The sequence below is a fragment of the Bactrocera latifrons genome, unplaced genomic scaffold (assembly GCF_001853355.1).
Source record: "Bactrocera latifrons isolate USDA-ARS-PBARC rearing strain unplaced genomic scaffold, ASM185335v1 scaffold_20, whole genome shotgun sequence".
Taxonomy (NCBI): Eukaryota; Metazoa; Arthropoda; class Insecta; order Diptera; family Tephritidae; genus Bactrocera; species Bactrocera latifrons.
In genome coordinates, this window is record NW_017535519.1 from 1,229,733 (window position 1) to 1,254,848 (window position 25,116).

The 25,116-nt window shown below is 37.9% G+C and overlaps 3 protein-coding genes across 4 annotated transcripts in view; 1 reads left to right on the forward strand and 2 right to left on the reverse strand.

The window, feature by feature from the left end:
- Positions 1-25,116, forward strand: part of LOC108968019 (flotillin-2) — a 402,447-nt gene that overhangs the window by 36,393 nt on the left and 340,938 nt on the right. The gene's annotated exons all lie outside the window — the stretch shown is intronic.
- Positions 6,796-10,165, reverse strand: LOC108968015 (glucose dehydrogenase [FAD, quinone]). The gene has a single exon (XM_018931734.1). It carries the CDS (start codon positions 8,994-8,996, stop codon positions 7,134-7,136), a length of 1,863 nt encoding a protein of 620 aa, XP_018787279.1. The 5' UTR covers positions 8,997-10,165; the 3' UTR covers positions 6,796-7,133.
- LOC108968017 (glucose dehydrogenase [FAD, quinone]-like) lies at positions 10,209-12,220 on the reverse strand. Its single transcript, XM_018931736.1, has one exon. It carries the CDS (start codon positions 12,066-12,068, stop codon positions 10,227-10,229), a length of 1,842 nt encoding a protein of 613 aa, XP_018787281.1. The 5' UTR covers positions 12,069-12,220; the 3' UTR covers positions 10,209-10,226.

Sequence of the window (25,116 nt, forward strand, 5' to 3'; positions counted from 1 at the left end):
AATAAAAATTAAAATATTCCTTTTTACTTATGTGGTCGCTCCTATTTTTGCGCGACTGTACATAAATATTTTGTAGTCTCCGACGTTTCCTTCTGGGTGTTGCAAACTTTGGAGCAAACTTAATATGCCCTGCTCAGGGTTTATTTATAGTGTGAGTGGCAATGTACATATAAAACGTGCAGTTATAATATATTTAACAAACCGTTGCATAGTTTTAGGCTTAAAATAATATGGAATTGCGTATAACAGTTGAACTGTCATTTTCAAAGGCATACATATATAACACTTTTGGGTATAACATTTAAAGCACTTATAATAACTTTATAGCTGTATTTGTATGCACAACCCCGTTATATAACGGTTTCAGTTTTTCAAGAGATCCTAACAATTGTATAAATGAAGGAAGCAACATTGTCATATTTATTATGGAGACGAGTTTAGCTACTTACACTGACTTCCTTGTGTTTTATACAGTATTTTTTACTAAATTTCGACTAAAGGAACGAACAAAGACTGAACTGAAAAAAAATTCTACTTACCTAAAGTCTTGATGCAGAGTTGGAATGATTTTATACTTTTTGACTTAATATTCTTTTCGGTAACAAAATGTGTTGGCGGCAACATAATGTTGTAACGTACAAAATTCCGTCACGTTCCATGTACATAAAGTGTCATCAAAGTGCAGTCTAATAGCGGGATTCTGTAACCAGTCTCTAGTGTCTATTTGAGACATTTTCAGGTAAATTCTCAATTTGTGACTAGTTACTATTCACTAAACTGTCTCTAGCTCTAGTCTCAAAATATTGCCTCAAATTTGAGACCTGGTAGTTAGCGGGTCACAAAACCAAAAAGAACTCTTGTCTGTCATTTTGAATATACTGAATAGAGATTATTATAGATATTAATCGATTGTCGTTTGTTTTTTATAAATATTTGTAATCGACACATTTATTTCATTCAAGTATAAAAACATCTATGAATAATAAAATGTAATAGATTTTGTGACTGTCACTTACAGAATACCAAAATCGTCTCAAGTCTCAAAAATTGTCTCTAACTTAAAATCTCAAATTTAGATACTTGATACCGTATCACAGTATAGATTCATTGCTTTAAAAAAAATTGTTTGTTTACATTTTTTCCCTTTGTAGTGTCTTAATCAGCTGTGATATTGTAATAGATTTTCAATGCTGCCAAGTAGTTGGCGCAAAATCAAGAGTCGCACAAAGCGATTTAGCGTGGATCAGTGTCAAATCATTTCGATGAAGTGATTTTGAACTGTCATTTTTGTATGGCGAAATCTTGATAAATTTATAAGATTAGTGGGATAAACCACTCAATAGCCGAAATCGTGTGACTAAGTGTTGGTCTGAACATGGTATAAAGTCTTGATGCAGAGTTGAAATGATTTTATATTTTTTGAGATTGATATTTGTCTAAATCTGTTGGAATAATGTATCTTGAGTTGCTCTAAGAAATATACGAACGGCGTAAAACAATATGGTGGATACATTTTTTATAGTTTTATATTAAAAAAACATTAAAAAAAACAAAAATTTATTAAAAATGTTTGACGCTAATAAAATTTTTAATAACCTGAAAAAAATGTATGAGGACTTACATTTGAAAACATTTTTGCTAAGGCATTTTAACGAAACTATAAGATAATGAAGTTGTTCAAGAATAGTGGAAAAAATTTTTTGTAATGTAGCTGCTAAGAATACGATTTATTACTTCAAGGAGACTTAATAAAGTTTACATTACGAAATATTTTTGAAAAGTATTGCCACCTGTTAAAATTCTATTCACTTACTTCATTGAAATGTATAAAATAAATGTAAAATTCTAAGATGGGCATGAAACACACGAATAAAAAATAACGTGGCAGGGTTCCCACCTGTTTACTCAAATTAAAAAATTATAAAATTTAACATAGGTACATAAATCTTTGTAGAGTTTTGAAAAACTCAAATTTAAACATTCTAAAATTAAAAAATCTATATGTAGTACATGTATGAGACCTTCTTTATTTAATACTTTCAATAGATTTTGAAATTAGAATTCTGAATGTAATATCTTTGATTGTATTCAGTGTTTACGTCACGCCCGCAAAAGCACAGTTTTTATAGCGCTCAATATTTATTAATGAAGTAAACAAATCTTATAGCAATCGAAAACAAAGAAACTATTTTAGTAAAGCTTCCAAGTCAGTGAAGGAAAATTTAAATTCGGTAATCTTCGTTGCATGCGTTACTTCCGATTGTAATAAATAATTCCGACAAGCATTCTTTGTAGAACAAGTGAATCAATAAATTTGCCAGACAACCGCGGCTGACACCAACTGGTTATTGCTAAACATAAGGGCCACTTGTTAGTCAAAGCAGTCTCATAGTTGTTGCTATTTAATATTGACAGATATTGGGCCTTGCTTCTGTAAGCTGCTTCGCATAAGTGATGAGTTTCTCTTGATTAATTTAATTTATGCTTGTAAGGCAATCTTAATTATGGTATTATATATTAATTACGCTGCTTTTTGAAGCTATATTTGTTGCGATTTATGGAACTTGAATAGACTTTGTGTTTCGAACTCGTTGCTTGCCTAATAACGAACAAATACCAAAACTATTTGAACTACAGCTTCTTAAATCAACAAAAAAGTCACAAAACCAAAAATCATTAATAATCATTTTTGTATATCTTTGCGCAATGCCTGAGCTTTTTTACACTTCCTTATAAATTGTTCACAGTGTAGCTGCCAAATTAACTTTACAGTTCTTCAATACGAATCAGATATTCATTTCCGCATGCGCAAATTGTTTGAAAAAACTTGTCCGATTGGCTTGAAATCATAATTACATACGACAAACAACAACAATGACAAGAACAAAAAAAAAACAGTTTGTGATAATTTTGCCAACAGCAGAACACAACAACAGAATATGCCGTGAAAATGAAAAGAAAAGTAAAAAATGAACAAAACAATGTAAATAATAATGACCAAAAAAGGGCGAAGCGGCGAAAAACCGAAAAGTAAAATGAAATGAAGCAATTAAATGGCAATAACACGAACGCTCGAATAATATTATTTCAAAGTCAATGTCATATGGTAAAGGAAAAAATTGTTTACCGCACACCTACACACGGCTGACCTGCACAACTTAAGCACTTAAATTATGCATCGTCTGCTTGCAGTAGTGCACGCGTATTGTTTGTGCAACAGATCGTGTCGAAGTGCCGGCGAAACTATCTCTTCAACTCAACTTTTTCTGCTTTTTTGTTTGTGCTGCACTACGCTCGCACGCTGTCTCATTAATATTCTATATACGTATAACATTTTCAAGATAGTTTATTTAAATATATTTACAATAAATTTCCTCGTTTCGCTAATACGTGCGCTCAACAGCAATTGTCAACTGACAATTTAATCATCTTTGAAATCATCAATTAATATTTATATGTTAATTGATTTTCAACAGTTTGACAACCAGCGTAGTATAGAAACGTGTTTGAACAATGATATCAAAGTGCAAGTCATTTGCCGGTATAAAAAATGAAAAATAAAATGATAACAATAACAGCTAAAACAAGAAAAGCGTAAACTTCGGCTGCACCGAGCTTTATCTCGATTTTGTTTGGTCAGTTTGTATGAGAGCCATATGTTATTGTGGTCCGATTTTAACAATTCTTGCGGGTTTATGGTCTGGTCTTGGAAAATATGCGGTGCCAAATATCGTGACGATATCTTGTAAAAAAACAAAGTTTTCAATACAAGCCCTTTAGTAACGGCGGCATACTTAATTGACACAATTAGACCCAATTGACTCAGTGAGCTCATTTCACAACTCGACTCAAATAATAAGGATATATTTTTGTAATGAAGATCAACAACATTAATTATGTAATATTTGTATGCATCTGATATGGCAACACCATTTTTTATTTATCAGTTACCATTTAGAAAATATGATAACTCAAATAACATCCTAATTACGTCAAATAATTGAGTTAGTATGAAGTAATCTAATTAAAATTTACATGATTTTGATATCTATAAATATTTTATACGATATTTATTTGTATTTTTTCACTCCACAACTCTTTTTAACCACTTTTTAAACTACTCAATTAACTAATCAGCATTAGCTTCAGCCACCTCTTACTGATGCGCATTCAACCAAGTAATCGCGTGAAGTGCAAGATAATTGAAATATATACAATATTTTACTATAATTGATTTATATATCAAGAAAGTGATATGTTTGGGTAAAAAAGTCTACCCAAAATGCATTCACATTTTTTATGTGAGTGAGTCGATTAGTACAGTTGCTGGCGTATGCCGATGATATTGATATCATCGGCCTCAACACCCGCGCCGTTAGTTCTGCTTTCTCCAGATTGGACAAGGAAGCAAAACAAATGGGTCTGGCAGTGAAGGAGGGCAAGACGAAATATCTCTTGCCATCAAACARACAGTCGTCGCACTCGCGACTTTGCACTCACATCACTGTTGACAGTCATAACTTTGAAGTCGTAGATAATTTCGTCTATCTTGGATCTAGCGTAAACACCACCAACAATGTCAGCTTGGAAATCCAATGTAGGATAACTCTTGCCAACAGTTGCTACTTCGGACTGAGTAGGCAATTGAGAAGCAAAGTCCTCTCTCGACAAACTAAAACCAAACTCTATAAGTCACTCATAATTACCGTCCTGCTAAATCTTGCAGAGGCTTGGACGATGACAACAACTGATGAGTCGTCGTTGCGAGTAAGCGAAAAGAAGAAACAACCGGCCCACTGTTGTTAACTCGGCTATAATCGCGTAAGCGGTGTCTACAGCAATTAAGAAGAAGAATAGTGGATTATTTTCTTGCTCACAACGGAATATTCAAAACAAGTAAGTATTGAGTTATCGGTGGCAGGGTGACCATAAACACTGCGTACTTAGGAATTAGTAATGTATAATCACCAATATGTCTAGCTTTTGCAGGCTTTCCATTTATGATGCTTCAATTATTCTGTAAATCGACCCTGTAATATCGGAACAAGGGTTAAATTTTTTTGAAAAGTTTAGAAGTTCTTTGCAATTCAGAAACCGCTTACAGCGAGAGGGAAGCGAAAAGCATTTTCACAGGGCAAGTGATGCAAAAAATATTTTATGTGATTCATAATCACAGGTTACTTAACATTTTGAGTTTAATTTTTCATGTTCAAGTTAAGCATAAACTCTACTCTTAAACAAATATTTTTCAAATTTGCATTAAACACCACGTTTTTGGGCTTTATGCGCTTACAATTCAATTTAGAGCTTAAAATTTTCTTGATAAGTACAGAATTTGTTCGGAAAGTAAAAGGAATGAGTCGACTTAAAAAATTTATTGAACCGTATTTAAAACACATTCAAAATTGGCTACTTCTGTCGATGCAGCGCTACCAGCGCGATTTTCAAGCGTTGAAGGTGTCACGGAAGGCATTCTCCGGAAGAGCCGGGATGCATGCTGCTTGGGTTCCCTCTGTCATCTCAAAAGAAAACTAAGATTGCCTCTCTGTCTCGGGATCATACCCGAAGATCGATGTTTGGTCATGTGATTACGTTATTCAAACATTGGGGGTCACTTTCACACATGTTCAAATTTTCTTGGCCTACTCCCACTCAGCGCAATTTCTGGTCGTCAGTGAGACTTTTGGGACCATTTCGCGCACACCTTGCGCATGTTCAAGTGCTCCGCCACAATGTCATGAACCACAGAGTATGATAAATTTAGTATCTGGGAAATTAAACGAATACTTAGTCGACGTCTGAGTGCAAAACTTTGCGCACACAAGTCACATTGTCGGTGTTTGTCGAAGTCACAGGTCTCCCAGCATGCGCTGGTACCACGTCTTGATAAAGCAACATCTGGCTAAGCCTGCTTGATCATATCAAACGTTTCTGTCGCTGATTTACCGAATTTCACACAGAATTTAATCGGTTTGCACCACTTACATGTTCGGAGACAACTGACCAAGCGCTCGTTCGTTATCTAGGAATGCTCTCTACCGCTTCCAGTCGGTGCGCGCTCTCTCCGAAGTACAGTCGCGACGTAAGAAAATCAATCCTATTACTTTACGGACAAACCCTGTAAACTACTCAATTAAACTCTTGAATTTCTTAAAAACCCAAATATAATTAAAAAAAACAAAAATGTTCGTGACTCCTCGACCGACTTGTGATAATTTGTAGCTAAATAAATTCCAAGCACTAAAATCACCCTGTATTTATTGCCAAAAATTTGCGTATTTCTTTTTTTTTTTTAAATAAAATTCCACAAATATTTCATTTCTCAATTATTTATTTATGTTTTTTGTAGTACTTTCCTTTGTACTGCAACTAATTTTGATACACTTGAAGCCGTTTTTATTGCCATCTACGTGACTCAATACGTTTTTACGCATGCTCACTCAACCTATGCCTTTTTTTAAGTTTGACAGTTTATGCGAACACCCTCGAAAAAACCCGTTCAGCAAAAATTACGCATAAATTGACTACACAATTTCATAATCTTCAAATAAATTTTGGCGAGAAGCCGCAAAGCGAATAGTGACAAAACGTCGTGGTCAGTCGGCGAAACGCCGAAGTTGAATGAAAACCAATTTGCAGACGCGAAAACAAGTGAATGACCGAAATCTGATTTTTAAATCGAATTCGCTTCGAAAACTGACTCACAAAGCCGACGAATAGCAGCGTCGTTAATAATAATAGCACACGCCGAAGGCAACGGACAGACAGCAGTCAATGACAATGTTACAAACACAATTGACACATGCTTAAAAACATATTTATTTACACATTAAAACTTAAGTATAAATTTTCAGTGCACTGATTTTCCTATTTCACTAAAAGTAACTGTAAATATTTAGACTTAGAATGCTTCATTGATGCTCTATAGTAATGTAAATGTTTAAATTTGGAATTAACCTAAAACACATTTTTGCATACTTAAGACTAAAAACTTAATTAAAGTTATTTATACTTAATGCTGGTTTAGACTTAGTACCACCCTGTCTTACAAGCTACTGTTGTCCCCTTTGGAAAGCTTGGCATATAAATACAGTTTATGTTCTACTTAAAAATAGTTCAACAATGGCGCCGCGTCATTGTTTGAAGCCGTGATCCTCTTTGATCATATCCGCCGCCTTCTCGGCTATCATGAAGACCGGCCCGTTCGGATGTCCGGACATGATCTCGGGCATGATGCTCGCATCGGCCACACGCAGATTCTTAATGCCATAGACACGCAGACGGGGATCCACCACAGCCGCCGGATCGGTTGTCGGGCCCATTTTTGCTGTGCCTGAGTAGTGGTAGATGGTGAAAGTGAAGTGGCGCACGTGACATTCCCAGTAGTCGCGTGTACCGAATTCGATACCCTTACATGTGGGTATTCTGCGATTCCATACTTTGGCGTTGATCTTCTTAAAGCCCGGATAATTGATCAGACTGATCGCCTTCTGCACGCCACGCACAGAGATATCGACATCATAGGGATGCGCGTAGTAATTTGAGTAGATAAGTGGATATTTCTGCGGATCAGTGCTTTTGAGCATGATGCGTCCCCGGCTCTTGGGACGCAATATCATGGGGAATATCATGAATGCATTGAGTTCTTTGTCTTCGATTTCCGCAAACATGGAATCGTAGATGATTTTTTTGAGACCAAAGGCACGCGATATCGCCGGATTGGAGGACATTGAGCCGCCTACTAAGAACAATTCAATATCTGGCCAACCATCCTTCAGTTGTGGGTGGTCCAAGTCCCAGAAAGCCATAGCCTCACAGCCGCCAGGTGAACCGTAAGGACCCTCTTGACGATTAAAGCGATTCACCAGTGTCGGATCGGCGAAATCTTCAAAATGTAACGATGTTGCATTGGTGGTGAACGTTACCGCAGGCGCTGTGTGATCTTGCAGATTAAAGCCTACGGCCAAGTCCACAATCGGCTTAATGCCTACTTCACGCAAATGCTGCGCAGGTCCAACACCGGAGAGCATGAGCAGTTGCGGTGTGTTTATGGCGCCAGCGCTAACGATCACCTCACGGCGCGCGAGTATTTTGTGCTCGCGTCCGTCGGTGCGCACCATTATGCCGTAAGCGGTTTTTGTAGTTGGATCGATGAGCACTTTTGTGACTAAAGCAAATTTCTTTACGTGCAAATTACGGCGTTTACCCTTGAGCGGATACAAATAAGCACGATTTGAACTCCAACGCGTGGAGTTGCGTGTGGTCGTATGCAAGTAGTTGACACCATTTTGAATGTGCCCATTGTAATCGCGATGTTGCAAACCATCTTGCTGCACCGCCTCCAAAAAGGCATCGGCAATCTTTGAACGCCAATTCACATATGACACTTTAACTGGACCATTGCGTCCCACTAAATCCTCATCAGCATCTGGCACATTCGAGCCTTCATATTTCTTGAAATATGGCAACACATCACGCCAACTCCAGCCAACATTACCCAACTCTGCCCAGCGATCGTAGTCGCGTCGATTACCGCGCGTATACATCATATAGTTAAGCACAGACGAGCCGCCCATAACCTTGCCGCGCGGCCAATTGCAACGATTGTTATTCATGGCTAAGCAAGCGCGATCCGAAGGTTGTGTGCGATACTTCCAATTCATTTCGCCCAGTTGCAAAAAATGTGCTACTATGGGCACATCCATTATAAGACTCTCGGGGCCGCCAGCTTCGAGCAGCAGCACCTTCCATTTTGGATTCTCTGACAAGCGCGCCGCAATTGCACAACCCGCTGTACCCGCGCCGACAACAATAAAATCATATTCCTTCTCCATTTGCAGGTTATTGTCGTAATTTTCTAAATTTGCGTCTATCTGGCCGCGACGCAGAAAGTCAAAGGTCTCTAGTATTACATTGCGCTCCTGCGCCCAAGTAAAGGCGCACAGCAGGCATACTAGCACAGGTAGTAGCAAACGTGGTTGCAGTAAGAAAATCATTTTCGCGCACACAATTTTAAATTATTCAGATTTTATAGACGAATTTGAAAATAGCACATATTTTTGTATTGCGCTCCGAAATTTCGCTACACTTTTACGTCTGCGCGCATATAAAAGTTTCAAAGTTCTACAGTTCGTACTTCATAAAATTCAATTCCAATATTTTTTTCTTACTTTCAATGTCTTTATTTGCACTTTGCACTGGTTTATATGTATTTTTCTAGGCGAATATAACTGATTTCGTATGCCTTTTCAACAGTTTCTTAACGCTGCCACCGCGTTCTAGCCACTTGCTTATGTTTGGTGTTGTTAGAACCGCGCGCCCGTTGTCTGCCCCGTCTGCAGTTTAGCGTGTTCTCGGTAGCACGCGTCTTAACGCCGAGGAAACGTAACTTGGAATGCTTGCCGCTCGGCTGTTGTATGTGGTTTTAATAATCGTAGTGAATAGACGACGATAGTGCCTACTCTTCGGCAGTCAGCTTCTTCATCAATATGCTTGATAAGCACAAAAAGCAAAACGAAATAGTTCAATGCAAATAAGCGCCAACATCGAACAGGTTGTCCAACAGCTTCAACCTGAGCGTCGACGGCTAACACGTTAGCGCTGGCTTCGTCGTTGGTAATGACGCAAAGGTTTTTGTAGTGAATTAAGCTGCGCCAGCAGCGACTACGTTGTTGAACTTGCAAACTCATGCGCTTGTCGTTCCCTACGCTCGGCGCGCCGTAACCACTGGCATTGTGCAGACATGCGCGCGCTTTGTGTATGTGTGCTGCTGTGTGTGCTTCTTCTGGTCTATGGAAAGTGTAGTGTAAACAGTCGATGATTTTCTAAGCGCTGTTGCGTGTAAAGCATGGCAAATTTTGTTCTTTTGCGTTTTCGCTTTCATGCCGTTGTGCCGCTGCTACCTGACGTTGGACACGTTAAGCGCAACGCGCCACACACTGCGCTGTGGCGTTGCGCAGCAGTCGACTATTTTAATTGGTTACTGAACTTGCGTTGCGCTTTTTTGACCTCGACAACAGAAATAATACGTGAGTGACAATGCTGAAGTGCTGAATTATTCACAATTGCGCGCTGGCTTAAACAATTAACGTTGCGTTAACAGATCTTATAACTTAAAGTAAAATAATTTCCCTAACAATAGCACCTCTTAAATACCTGAGAAAAATTTGCTAATAACTCGTTAACTATGACAAAAGTTTTTTGCTTTTAGTAGCACTTACAACGCCTCAAATATAGTTGTAATCCTGCTTAATCATGTCGGCTGCTTTCTCTGCTATCATGAACACAGGTCCATTAGGATGTCCCGCTATAATTTCCGGCATTATGCTGGCATCTACCACACGCAATTGGTTGACGCCATAGACGCGCAATCTGGGATCAACCACAGCCGTTGGATCTGTGACCGGTCCCATTTTCGCGGTGCCGGAGTAGTGGTAGATGGTGAAAGTGAAATGTCGCACGTAGCACTCCCAGTAGGCGCGCGACTTATATGGCACTTTAGCACAACCGGGCATAACGCGCTCTAACACGCGCGCATTAATCGCCTTAAATGCCGGTTTTTCTATCAAACTAATTGTCTTTAACACACCGCGCACTGCTATATCCAAATCGTCGGGATGCGCAAAGTAGTTTGCATACAAAAGCGGGTATTTGAAGGGATCATTGCTCTTAAGCAAGACTCGTCCACGGCTTTTGGGACGCAGTATCATGGGAAATATCATGAAACCGTCGCTCTTTACATTACCGAACATGGTGTTATAGATGTCCGGTTGTAAGCCAAAAGCGCGTAGCGTCGCCGGATTCTCATCGAACGAGCCGGCTAATTGAAACATTTCCAAATCAGGCCAACCATCTTCTAGCTGCGGCTGCGTCAAATCCCAGAACGCGATCGCTTCTACAGCGCCGGGTAAGCCGAATACTCCTTTGCCATCTATGTATTTCATTATATTGCTAGTTTCGAAGTAATCTGTAGTTCTGATAGAGCTAACGTTGGCGGTGAACGAGACTGCTGGCGCAATATGATCCTGTAGATTGTAGCCGACGGCCAAATCTGCAATTGGCTTGATGCCTACGTCGCGCAAATGCTGCGCCGGTCCAATACCGGAGAGCATTAGCAGCTGTGGTGTGTTGATAGCGCCTGCACTTAGTATTACCTCGCGTCTTGCGCGCACCTGATAGGATTGACCGCCAGTGCTTAGTATCACACCGTACGCGGTCTTTGTACGCGGTTCTATCAACACTTTAGTGACTAACGTATTCTTTTTCACATGCAAATTGGAACGTTTACCTTTATGCGGATAAAGGTAGGCGCGATTAGAACTCCAGCGTATACCATTATGTATAGTGGCCTGTAAATAGGACACGCCGGTTTGTATGCGCCCATTGTAGTCACGGTACTTCAAGCCGTCTTCCTGTGCGGCTTGCACAAAAGCCGCTGAGATCTGCGAACGCCAGCCCGGGTAGCCGATTTTCACAGGCCCTTCACGCCCCACATAGTCACGTTCAGCGTTGGGTACTTCGGAGCCTTCGAATTTTCGAAAATATGGCAATACTTCGCGGTAGCTCCAACCCTCATTGCCCAGCGCTGCCCAGCGATCGTAGTCGCGGCGATTGCCACGTGTGTACATCATATAGTTGAGCACCGACGAGCCGCCCATAACTTTGCCGCGCGGCCAATTACAACGGCGATTGTTCATGGCCAGGCAATACTTATCCGACGGCTGCGTGCGATAATTCCAATTTATTTCTGTGAGCTGTAGGAAATGCGCCAGAATTGGTATATCCATAGCCATATTTTCGGGGCCCCCAGCTTCGATTAGCAGCACCTTCCAAGCGGGATTTTCGGCCAAACGCGCCGCTAACGTACAACCCGCTGTGCCCGCACCGACGACGATAAAATCATACTCATTCAAGAGTTGTACATTATCATCCACATGTTCAATATTCAGATCATTTTGACCACGTCGCAAAAATTCGAATAAAGTTGTTATGATATTACCACGTTGCGCATGCGAGACGCGACTGACAGTTGTGAGTAAAAGAACAATTAAAACTAGTCGCGTCCACATTGTAGCCTGCTTTTATTTTTCTAATGGTTGTGAAATTGATTTAATTCATTAAGCGTAATTTATATGGGTCACACAGCACCGATTTTGATCATTCGTATATGCAGCGCATACGCGTCTTGAAATGTTCTGTAAGCCGTGTGTGGATCCGACACTGTTCCGCGAAGTTCTGTGCCATCTAACCGGCCGGTGATTCCATATAAAGATTCTAATGTTATTAAGTTGATTAGAGTATCTGAGAAGAATCGAAAGCGCTTCAAAATACAGCTGTACAATCTTGTTGTAGGCATTTACCTATGTAAATATGCGGGTATGTATTGTCATGCTCATCAGGGAGAGCTCGTTTACTAGCTCGTTTACTTACTCTATCTTGTTACGGTTCATTGAACGTAATATTTATTCTCTTAACTTCCAGCGAATGTTTAATTGTGAAACATATAGCTTTTAGAATCTACATTTAGTAAAGGATTAGCTGCCACAGTGTTATGAGATTGATAAATTCACACATAAGAAATAAATATTTTGTTAATGCAAATTGCAAAAAAAAAAAAAAAAAAATATGTAGACCTTTTTTGTAGTATTTTAATTTAATTCCGAAAATATTTTTGCTCATTTTTTATTAACCAATTAATTCCACAATTTTGGTTTAGAGAAATAAACAAAAATTTAAGTATGTGTGTAAAAAATTTAAATAAATTAAATATTTATAGAAGTATTCAAAATATTTGGATATTTTTTTCTAATACAGCTTAGTAATAGACTTATTGCTTTTCCGTTTTGCTCATTGAGAGATTTACATCTGCGCACCTGCGTCCGAGTCCCGCTTTCTTGCTGCGTAGTAAAATTTCTGCCAATTTCCGGATAATCTCCCAGTTTGCTTCAAGAGCATGACGCTGGTTAAATTGTCCGCGTTTGCAGTTATAGATCTTCTAGGGCGGTGCGTTCTCGTTGCCATCGCACATAGATATAGCGGCTCTTCGGCTTTTCTCATTCTGTGGAGGTACTTGTAAAAGTATCCGTGACCGGATAATAGCAAAGTCCCTTCTCCGAATTTACGGCTTGTTTTTTAGGTCTTTTATTACGCTGGCCATCCTCTGCTGCAATCTTCATTCTACCATCTTCGTTGCCATTTTGTTATCGTATCTTTCTTTATTTGTTCTATTACGCTCTTTTTATTTTCGGATGTTTTCTTTACTCCCACAGTTTTTTCCTTTCGAATGCCAGAATGTCAATTTGGGTATTACTGTATAAGTAATATTGCTGATGGCACTCTGAGGGTTGCGGTGCGGTGCACTCTGGTCACTAACTTACGCCTTTTTTCCATTTTTTTTAGCACATCTGCCCAAATCTCAGCTCCGTTTAATAGGACGTAAATTGTCGCCGACATTAACAGCTTCTTCTCTCCATGGTTGGAGCCCTTTATGTTGGCTATTAATCTGTTAAGTTGGGATTTGGTTTTCGCTGCCCTTCCTGCGGCGTACCGAATTTGTATCTAGAAGTTTAGTCTGGAGTCCAGTATTCCGGCTAGGTAGTCTACTGCTTTATGTGTCCTACATATTACGAGGGGTATCTGCTGGAGGAAGTGTGAGTCGAGCCATGCTTATTTCCATATCTTTAGCTAGTTAAGGTTTCTTCGCGCTTGGTGTCCGCGTAGTCATTTAATTACAATTCGTCTGGCATTTCGAATTTTATTGTAGCATCTTAGCTGACGTTCTAAAAATCTGGCCCTAGAATGGACCCTTGTGTTGCTCTTGACATGACAGCTATCTGTCGTGATCGCTCTCTTTTTTAGTATAGCAGTTTTCTGTTACTGAGGTAGCTCCGCATCACAGCTTTGAGGCAGTCGGAGATTTTAAGATTTTTTTCTAGAGCGTCGATCATATCCATCACACTAAACACACACTTTTCATACACACTATTCTTTTACATTTATGTTATCTACGCTGCGCGGCTTCTACACTGAAGTCAGATCTAAAGACGTGTTGTTTAGGGGCTAGTCGCTTCGAGTCTGGGTTTAAGTACCAGCCGTTGCGTTTTCCATGATTCAGGGAATATTCCGGCATCGAAGCAGTCATTGTAAATACTCAATAGTACTTCCGGTCGCTCTGCAGCGATTCATTTCAGAATTTCTGCTGACATCCCGTCAAGGCCAAGTGATTTGATGGTCTTGAGCTTGCCAGTGGCTAGTTGCAGTTAATAAATAAAGTGTGTATATTCAGAGTTACAGTACTACAATATGAGAACTGACTAAAACGACACTTCCGACCCAGTAATGGAAATATCACCTACTTCTGACTACTTCTTTTTTATTGGAGTAAACACCGCTATCGCTGCTTGGCGCCAATTGGAGATTCCAAGGATAGCCAGGTCCGTCACCTGGCCTTTCTAACTTCCCTCTGCTTCCCCCAGCAGGAACTGCATCGAATACTCTCGAGAGAGCTGCAGTGTTTTCATCTATTCTAACGACATGACCTAACCATTGTATCCGCTATCTCTTAATTCGCTTAACTATGTCAACTTCGCCGTATGTAGATATCGTACATCTCATCGTTCTAACCCTGCGGTATGCGCCGTTGCTAATGCGCAAAGGAGCATACAACTTTCGCAGAATCTTTCTGTCGAAAACTCGTAACGCCGACTCATCAGATGTTGTCAAAACGGAAATCATGAGTGAATGAGAATTTGGTCTTTGTTTCTCGAGAGAGCACTTTATGACGTTTTTGTTAATGTTAATACTGGTTTAAGGATTGACGAAATTATCTACGTCTTCACACTTATGACTGTCAACATGAACGTGGGAGCCAAGTCGCGAGTCTGTTTAATAACATGTGATATTTCGTCTTGCTCTCGTTCACTACCAAACCCATTTGTTTTACTTCTCTGCCCAACCTGAAGAAAGCAAAACTAAAGGAGCGGTTATTATGGCCAAAGCCAGCAGTTGTACACTCTTTAACCAATTATACCTTCGCACGATAAGAAATTGCCTTGTTTGAATCGAATGGCTCAGAGAGGTGCTTCCTGAACCTGGCTCAATGTCAGTTTATACAGTTGTATTAGTTTTCCGGTGATACCAAATTAAGACATAGTGGCAAAGAGAAGGCTCCTCTTCGTGCTGTCAAAAGCAGTTTTAAAATCAACGAAATGGTGGTGTGTGTCCATTCTTCTTTCACGGGTCTTTTCCAAGACTTGGCGCATGGTGAATATTTGGTCAGTCGCTGACTTTTTTCTACCTGCTACCAAATCATAAAAACATGCTTCGATGAAGAGCTGTAACAAAAAGTCGTGAGGCCGGGTGTAAGAGAAATAGCAATTTATTAAATATTATTACAATATTATATTAATATATATAGCAAGTGTGTATTTTTCACAAAAACAAACAAACCAAAAATATTATAAAAAATATATAGAATTATAAACTCAGAGTAAAAAACCCACGCAGCCACAAGTTTTCGAATTTTCACGAATTTGATAAGCCATTAATTTTTGTATTGCCTTATTTTCGCCATAACTGCTTTGATATATTCTATTTGGTTATAGATTTCCATTTGTTCTGAACAATTTTTTGAAATTGTGTATTGAGCTCGCTCGTAGCAGGACGGCATTATCACTGCCTGGGATACGTCTGAAGACGTTGCTCGTGTATACTTTCAACTGCGCTAACGCCTCAGTGTCTTCGTTGCCGAAAATGTTCCTATGAAAGGGAACCGAAATTATGGACAACTGGAGTTGATCTGCCGGTGAGCTTAAGCSTTTCCTACATTTTTTGACTAGGTTGGAATCCTTTTTTGGCTGGCCATGTATATGTTAGCTTTCTGAGTGATGTTTAGTAGAACTCCATAGGTCTTCTCTATGCCTAGTACTGGCGCGTGGAAGATGGCTCTCACCTCGGTGTGTAAATATTGAAAGGAAAACCAGCTTTCTTTGGAATAAATTTTGACTTTTTTGTATATAACAGCAATCAAGTTGCTGCCTTTTTTGCCCTCATGAAAATTTTACAATTTTTACTGTTCTACTTTATTAAACAACTCAGGTAGTAGCAATGATTTCGGCACAGTTTCGCCTTGATTTTGTCAAGCACTCAAGCTGATATATGGATTTTCAAATGATTTCACAAAAAGAAATCATGAGATGGAKATCTGGAGATTTGGATGACCTGCAAGTGCCAGCTCTATCAGGCGATAAACCATTTTTGTTGCAAAGAAAGGCGTTTGATTATTTAAAATATATAGAATATATAAACTCAGAGTAAAAAACCCACGCAGCCACAATTTTTCGAATTTTCCATTTTTAAAATCATCTTTTAAGTATATTTTTTATAATATTTTGTTTTGTTTGTTTTTATAACATCTTTCTTTATGTCTGCCTTTTATTATTATTTTTTCATTATGTGTAATTCATGTTATAATGCATAACTTTTCTGCAAGTTACGAACTGTTGTTTAACAAATTTTTTGTCCAAATATTATGCCACTCTTAACCACTGTGCAGTAAGAAGAAAGTACGTACCTTTACGCCTGTTTGCTGCTTTAACACATTTATGTTACACTCGTTTTCTCTCGTTTACATGCTCTCAGCAAAAGCAAAAACACAAAATAATAACAATACCAACAACGAACGTTAGCTTTGTTTTGCTACTTTTGATTTCACGAGTGTCAATGTCATGGTCAGCACTCAGATCACCGCTAACGCTGCGGCAGCTGCCAGTTACTGCTTGTTGTTGCGGACGCTAGTGCGAGACGTGTTTTAGCAGCTTAAAAAGCATCCGCTTATTCCCTTAATTTGTATGCACCGCTTGATTAAAAATGAATTTCATGCGGTCTTATTTATTTGTGTGCCTGAGTGTTCGTAAATGTCAGCTTTCATTCTAAATCTTGTTTGATTTTTATATGAAAAAGTTCTTACATTAAGGAGTGTTAAACCTGTCTATGCATAATTGGTGCAAAAGTTCGTACTGTTCGGACTTCTTAATGTGTTGGCCTTGAGCCTGGTGATTTTTCTTTGAGGAATCATTAGCCATGTTGAGTGAATTCTTATATTTATCCAGATATTAATGTATATTCGCAATTATTTGTGCATACACATTCTTTAATTTTTTACTTATTCCTTTTAACGCAATATATGTACATATCTGCCGTTGAGCACTTGAGCACATTTATCTGCCACATGCAGGATCTCATCGATCTTGCGACCAACCTAAAAACCATTTGGCCGTTCGCAATTTACCATTAACATTATCATAAAAGATAATTACGACGCAACGAATAGTCAACTGTCGACAAATTACGCAAATGGCTTCGCAAATATATGTACATACAAGTAGGTATGCATACAGGGTGGCCCATCTGTTACGTGAGTTTATAATCGAGACAGCGCCTGAGAGTGCTCAAGAATTACAAAAACGTGAACTGGGAATGAAACTGAAATCCAGCATGTGCCATTCGTATGTTCGTGCTTAATTAGCGTTATATGCGCCATTTTGGTACACTATGGTTAGTCCCTTAAGGGGGAGCCTGATTTGGAAGCTTCAAAAACTTAAATTTTTTTTTTGCTTAAATCTCTAAGAATATGTCCCCACAGTTTTAGATGGGCATTTGAAATATTTTCGAAGCCTAGAAGGTAAGGAGTGACCGAGTGTCTAGCAGATATATGAGCGATTGGGAAGAAAGCAAAAACTTTGACGCGCCATTTCTCGGTTTTTCATTCTTACGTTTTTTTTTGGGCAAAGTTTATTATCTTTCGCATTAAATTATCTCCTATTTAAACTACAAAAAAAAAAAAGAAACTAAGAAAAGTCAGGTTTGAACATATTTTTAAATAACATAAAGTAAATTTTTTGGTCAAAAACCACTTATTTTCTATTTTTAAAAAATTTCTAAAATTTTGTACCTATTTTTTTTTTGGAATTTTTTTAGTTTAACTAGAAGATAAATTATTTAAAAATGTGAAGCTCTTTGAATTTTTTGTTTCCGATAGAAATTGCGACCTGCATCCTGCCGGCCGTCCGACAAATGCGCATGCGAAATGCATCGGGCAAATGCTTACCAAAGGCAGAATATCAAAGATTTCGTATCCAAAAAAAATTGTGAATGATCTTTAAATATATAACTATAAACCTAGAAATTTTGCTTTAAACACTTATTTCTTACCTTCACAAAAAAATTAAAAAAAAAAAAAATCGATTCTTTGAAGCCTTTAAAGCAGGCTCCCCCCTTGAGTGTTCCTATAGGTTAACGGGTTTCAAAAAATCGATTTTTTTATTGTCTTATTCAATTTCTAACACAACTCTAGAATATTGTCCAAACTCAAGTTGATCCGTGTAATAGTTTCGGCGGTACAGTGATTGAGAACTTGTGCGCTCGCGGCTAGATAGACTAAGTGCGCCGTCTTTAAAAGCGTTTTTCTCGAAAATGTGTGTTTTGAAGTCGGTTGGCAAGATTTCTCGATAACTACTCAAGGTCTTCATGAAAGTTTACACAGGTCTTCGAGATACAATTCTTATAGACTTGGACGAAACATTTTTTTCTATTACAACTATTTGAAAAAAAAGATGTCGCGAAATTTTCATTTTTTTTAAATACCTGCCAAGGTTCCAATTTTCAGTTTTTTTCCTTCGTTCAGGTTCTAACCTAAAGTTTTAACTAAAACCCGTTTTTTCACTTCAGATGATCCTGTAAGGAGTTTAAAATGTTTTTCCAAAAATTTAGTTTATGTTTGTAACAATAAAAAATTGTATAAAATATTTGATTTTTTATATTAAAAAAAAAAAAAATTTTGAAAAAAGGCTATTTCTTACCTGAGCTCTGAGCTGAAATCTTTAAATCGTTGTGTTCAAACCATTTGGTGCCGGCAATGAAACTATTTATTTTTATATATCTGTTATGCATTCACAGCTTGGTACCTAAACTAAAAAGCTCTCCAAATGGCCAGTGCTTGTTATGATAGCTGTAAGTCTGTATATACGTACTTTTCACGAATTTGATAAGCCATTAATTTTTGTATTGCCTTATTTTCGCCATAACTGCTTTGATATCTTGTATTTAGTTATAGATTTCCATTTGTTCTGAACTATTTTTTGAAATAGTGTATTGAGCTCGCTCGTAGCAGGACGGCATTATCACTGCCTGGGATACGTCTGAAGACGTTGCTCGTGTATACTTTCAACTGCGCTAACGCCTCAGTGTCTTCGTTGCCGAACATGTTCCTATGAAAGGGAACCGAAATTATGCACAACTGGAGTTGATCTGCCGGTGAGCTTAAGCGTTTCCTACATTTTTTGACTAGGTTGGAATCCTTTTTTGGCTGGCCATGTATATGTTAGCTTTCTGAGTGATGTTTAGTAGAACTCCATAGGTCTTCTCTACGCCTAGTACTGGCGCGTGGAAGATGGCTCTCACCTCGGTATGTAAATATTGAAAGGAAAACCAGCTTTCTTTGGAAGAAATTCTGACCTTTTTGTATAAATCCTGTCTCTTATACACATCTAGATGTGTATAAGAGACAGGATTTTATCAAGCACTCAAGCTGGTATATGGATTTTCAAATGATTTCACAAAAAGAAATCATGAGATGGATATCTGGAGATTTGGATGACCTGCAAGTGCCAGCTCTATCAGGCGATAAACCATTTTTGTTGCAAAGAAAGGCGTTTGATTCGAATGCGGAATGGCTAGTGTCCAGAAACGTCCATACCATTTTACGCAACCACAATGAGCCAATATCCATAGCTATTAATTTCCACTCATTATTTCTTTTTGTTTTTGGATCATCAAATAGACTTTCAGTAATTTCAGATCGATTATCTGCCCAAAGCAAAAAATAGCCCAGTGGTTCAAAAAAATTAATAGCAAAAATCAGCAAGTAAAGGCTCACTAATTTGTTGCAATGCTCTTCTAAGTGATGCAATTCAAGATTATAGTCGTCTCGACGTTAAATGTCCACTCTGCCCAACTCAGTCGCTTTGTATAAGAAAAATATCTTCACTCTAGATAAATGAACGTAAAAGGTGGGCACCCTGTACGTAGCTGGTAAATAAGGAAGATAGTATAAAGTAGAACATAAGGCACACGAATTCAGAGAACACTCCCAAATATCAATTATAGCAGCTTAATTAAAGTTGAACCTGTGACATAACACAACAAAAATGCGAACAAACAACTATTGGAAATGAGAACGAAGCTCCAAATTAGATACATATATTTGGTTTAAAGTGCATATACCTACATCTACATCAGTTTTATATTAATAAATGAGCTAAATTCACAACTTCTAAACAATATGAAAAGTATTTTTATAGCCTTGATATTTGACTTTTGTTGTGGCTTAGCAAAATTAGAAGCTGATAATAAATAAAATGTGGAACAGGAGCGTGGTTTTTCTGTAAATTAAGTTCTGCTAATTATGCATAATCAGGCGGAAAGCTTTCTGTTTATTTTACTAAATATTGATAATATGAACCGATATTTCCAGAAGTATACCCTCGTTTTCTTCCGCTTTTTCGGGCTTCAATCAACGCATCAGATTCTGATAAACTTTCGCGGTTCCTACATTTCACATTTTCCCTAATTTATTAACCGATTGCTGAAACGCAATACGAAATGTAGCGAATATGAATGATGTTTAAACTTCAACTAAACCTTGTGGTGAATTTTTTAATTGTTCTGCTGCATGTCATTTGCTCGTTTTAATTACATAAGCTAGGCGTATAGGCCATTCGGTCCGACTGTTGGGCGAACGAAATAGTTGTTCGTGACCAACTTGCAGAATTTTGCAATTACAATAATCTGTCATACATGTGCATACAAATGTCAAAACAATGGCGAATTCTCAATAGTCATTTTGTGATTTGACTAGCGGATGAAACTTACCAGGGTCTTCGCATATGTGTGCGTCAGCACCCACATAAATACAAATGCCTGTATGCAATTAAGTTTAATGCCACACAAAATTTCCTCCCCCCACTTGGTTGGTGGTAGCACAGTGTGCACAATAATTATACATTTGTCGTTTCATTTACAATGACTTAGAGTAAACGACTATGTACGGACACTAATGTGCCACATGCATGCATGGAATTATTGATTAACGCAACGTTGAATGACAAGGAAATTTCGAAATAAAGCAGTCAAATACATAGTTTTTGCGTTCTGCTTCAGCACAGCTAGAATTAGTATGCAAATTTCAGAACTATAACGCAGAAAACAGAATATCGTATAAAATATACTTAAATATACATCTTATTTGCTCATAATGTCAAAATGAAGTTTGGCATACAAATAAATATGTTGAGTGATGAAATATACTCCCTATACTCACTTAAAGCGTGAGTTTCGTGTATTGACATTCCATATTTGAAAACCCGAAGTAACTCAAATCTTTTCGATCTAAAAAACGTTAATAATTTTTTAGTTAGTGATTTTTCTTTCTAAAAAAATATTTTAATGTTTTATGAAAAAACGCTTGTTGAAGTAGTAAAGGGAACGGTTTATTCTATTCTCTCTAATTGAATATTTTTTTTTTACTTTTTCAAGAAGAAACCAAAGAAGTGTGTGAGGTATTTTAGCCGACGGTTCACATTTGCATCCTTCAATTTAACGAATGGCTGTGCAAGATGTCAAGAGACAACGAGCCACTTATTTTCACCGATGATGAAGTTAAGTGATGCCATTCTTATCCAAACCCATTGCCACAGACGGAATCAATATCTTAAGGGGCTATATCAGTGTGACGCATGAAAAATTGAATATTTCGAACTTCTTTAAACGTAATGAGGTATATTTTCAGCTATATTTGAAGATTTTTTTTTTTTTTTACAAAAATGTTGAAAAATAACGGAGTTATGGGCTGTCTTCGGAGGTGCCAAAAAAAAAAGTGCCCCAATTGCAGCCGAATGAGTAGCTCAAACAAAAAATTTGAAAAGTTTATTAAACTTAAAGATATTTCCTACACAATGAGTTACGATAGAAAAATATCAAAAATTAACAAAATGGCGTAATTTTGAAAACAAAATTCGTGTTTTTAGGTAAAAAATTGTGGTTTTTTTAATATCAAATTGACAATTTTCAACCAATCAAAAAGATCGCACGTCCTTGCTCGTATAGTAAATGTATTCAAAAATACTCAGTTTTAATCTGACCGATCGGTCAATTTTTCGCTGAGTTATAATGCCAATTTTGAGGAATATCGTTTTGAGAAAAAGTCGTTTAAAGTTTCACTTATATACGTTTGCAGCTCCGATCGGTCGCTTTCACAGGATATTTATGGAAATATAAGATATCGAAAAAGAAAATAATTTTCTTTTTTTTTTTGAAGTGTCACACTGGGGTATAACAAGGAGAGTCTTATAGTCCGATAACTCTCCTTTCGCCATTACTGAAGACATTTGAGGTCTTGTTACTAACGACGTTCACTAAACACCTGAGTCTGGCAGACTTCCGAAAAGTGCACAGCACTTACGGCATAAACGCCCAAATAGTTCGTGGTCTAAATTAGAAACCACCCTGTGAGAGGACGATTCACGCATCATTGGATTTGCCAAAGCCTTTGACATAGTCAATCATACAAACTACTGGAGCGATACGATATGTACAATTCACGCCCTCTCCAGGAATTTCGCAGGGTGGATTCCACTCACCGTCAGCGGGAATTTCCATCAGCTCATCAACTGCGGACAATATTGATGTCAGGCAAAATTATACTTACAGCTACCATAACGAGGCGTTGGCCATTTTAAGAACAAGCGTTAACAATGGGAATAGCTTATAACAATACAGGGTGGCTGATGAATTTTGCTACATTAAGAAATTCAAAAATTTTTTTTTTCGTGTATGGAATTCGTTTTTCTTTTATTCATGTTAAAGCTCATTCAATTTTACTAAATATAGCTTAATTAGTTTTAAAAATAATGGAATTTAAACGCCCCCCCTGCTCGTTGATGCATGTGCGGCATCTTACCAAAAAGTTGTTCATTACTGCTTGGAGAGTTGAGACAGGAATAACCGCAATTGTTTCTCGAATGGATTGCCTTAGTTCATTCAAATTTGTGGGTTTTGCTTTGAGGACTTCCTGTTTGCAACAACCCCACAAGAAAAAGTCAGGTGCCGTAAGGTCAGGCAAACTGGGTGGCCAACGGAATGTGGAGTTTCTGGATATCAGCTTATTGGGAAATTTTCGTCGTAATTCTGTCATAACAGGTTGGGCTATGTGAGGAGCTGCACCAACCTGCTGAAATCACACAGAGTTGAAAGAAATTCTCATTCGGCGTAATTCTGGATAGAAAAACTCTCTCAACTATGGCCCGACAATGCAGCGTGATGAAACTGCACACCACACTGTGACACGAAGTGGATGCAATTCCGTCTCATGGAGTATTTGTGGGTTGGAAGCACTCCTTATTCGACAATTTCGTCGTTTAAATCGCAATGGGCCTCGTCAGACATGAAAAGATAGTTCAACATGTTTCCATCCTCTTCCACCATTTGAAGCATCTTCTGGCAAAATTCCAAGCGAATCGGCAAGTCTGCAGCGTTCAGTTTGTTGGTCATTTGAATTTTATATGGGAATAAGTCCAAATCTTTGTGCATAATTGACTGTAATGATTGTCTGCTTACACCCATTTGAGGAGATAAGCTTCTTGTCGAAACACGTGGATTGTTTTGTATAGCAGCAGCTACAGCAGCGATTGTTTCCTCCGTTCGAATTGAAGGGTTTCGATGGTAAGGTCTTCTGTTGACTGTGCCATGCTCGGCAAAATTGTTTACAAGTCTCATTATGGTCCATCTGCTCGGAGGATTGCCGCCAAACGTGCGGGATTGACTGCGAGAGAGTATCAGTCATATGTATGCCTGTTGATGACAGATATATTGGAACAAAAACAACAAGAAAAACGTTAACTTCGGCTGCACCGAAGCTAATATTCCCAGTTTGTATGGAAGCTACATGTTTGCTATGGTAATCCGATCTGAACAATTTTTTGGATAATTATTATTAACTTAAGCAGTAATCCATGTCAAATGCGAGAGTTTTCCATGCAAGCCGATCGTTCAGTTTGTATGGCAGCTATATGCTATAGTTAACCGATCTGAACAATTTCCTCCGATATTACATATTTCTACGATATTTCTATGAACAATAACTCATACCAAATGAACATATATCGTCAAATGAGGAAGTTTTCCATATAATAACTTGATTCCGATCGTTCAGTTTGTATGGCAGCTATATGTTATAGTGGTCCGATATCGGCAAATCCGACAGCCAGACGGGCAAGGCTAAATCGACTCAGTTTAACATATTGATCATTTATATAATATATGCATATACTTTATAGGGTCTCCGACGCTTAATTCTGGGTGTTACAAACTTCGTGGCAAATTTAATATACCCTGTTCAGAGAATAATAATTAGGTACTTATGAACATTGGAAAATATGGACAACACAGTTATGATCCAATAAAAAAATCTCATAAAAGATCAATTTTGTAGTTGGGATTTACATATTTGTCAGCTGATCTCATTTGCATATGACAACTATTTGTATATGCATATTAGAGCTGGTGAATGTGCAAGGCACCAAAAAAACGAAAAGATTACGTGTTTCTGAAACTGCGGATTCTTCTTCATTCTGCGGATAATTTGAACAACTTTCCTCAAGAGAATATAGATCGAAAACCGAGTCCGAGTTTGTAGGTCGAAGATTTTTGGGATTATAAAAATTCGTTCCTTATGTTTTAAGAATATATCTCCGATACAACTGATTACTCAAATTTTTAAATTAAAAAAAAAAAAAACGGTCAGCTCTAATGTATGTATGTATGTACGTATGTATTAGATTGTTTCATTTGTAGGCAAGTTTTAGCTACAAAAAGAAGCTTCTTCATATATGAGCCTTTTTCCAAATATGCATATTCCAAACAATAAACTTTTTTATACTCTCGCAAAAAAGTTGCTAAAGAGAGTGTTATAGTTTTGTTCACATAACGGTTGTTTGTAAGTCCTAAAACTAAAAGAGTCAGATATAGGGTTATATATACCAAAGTGATCAGGGTGACGAGTAG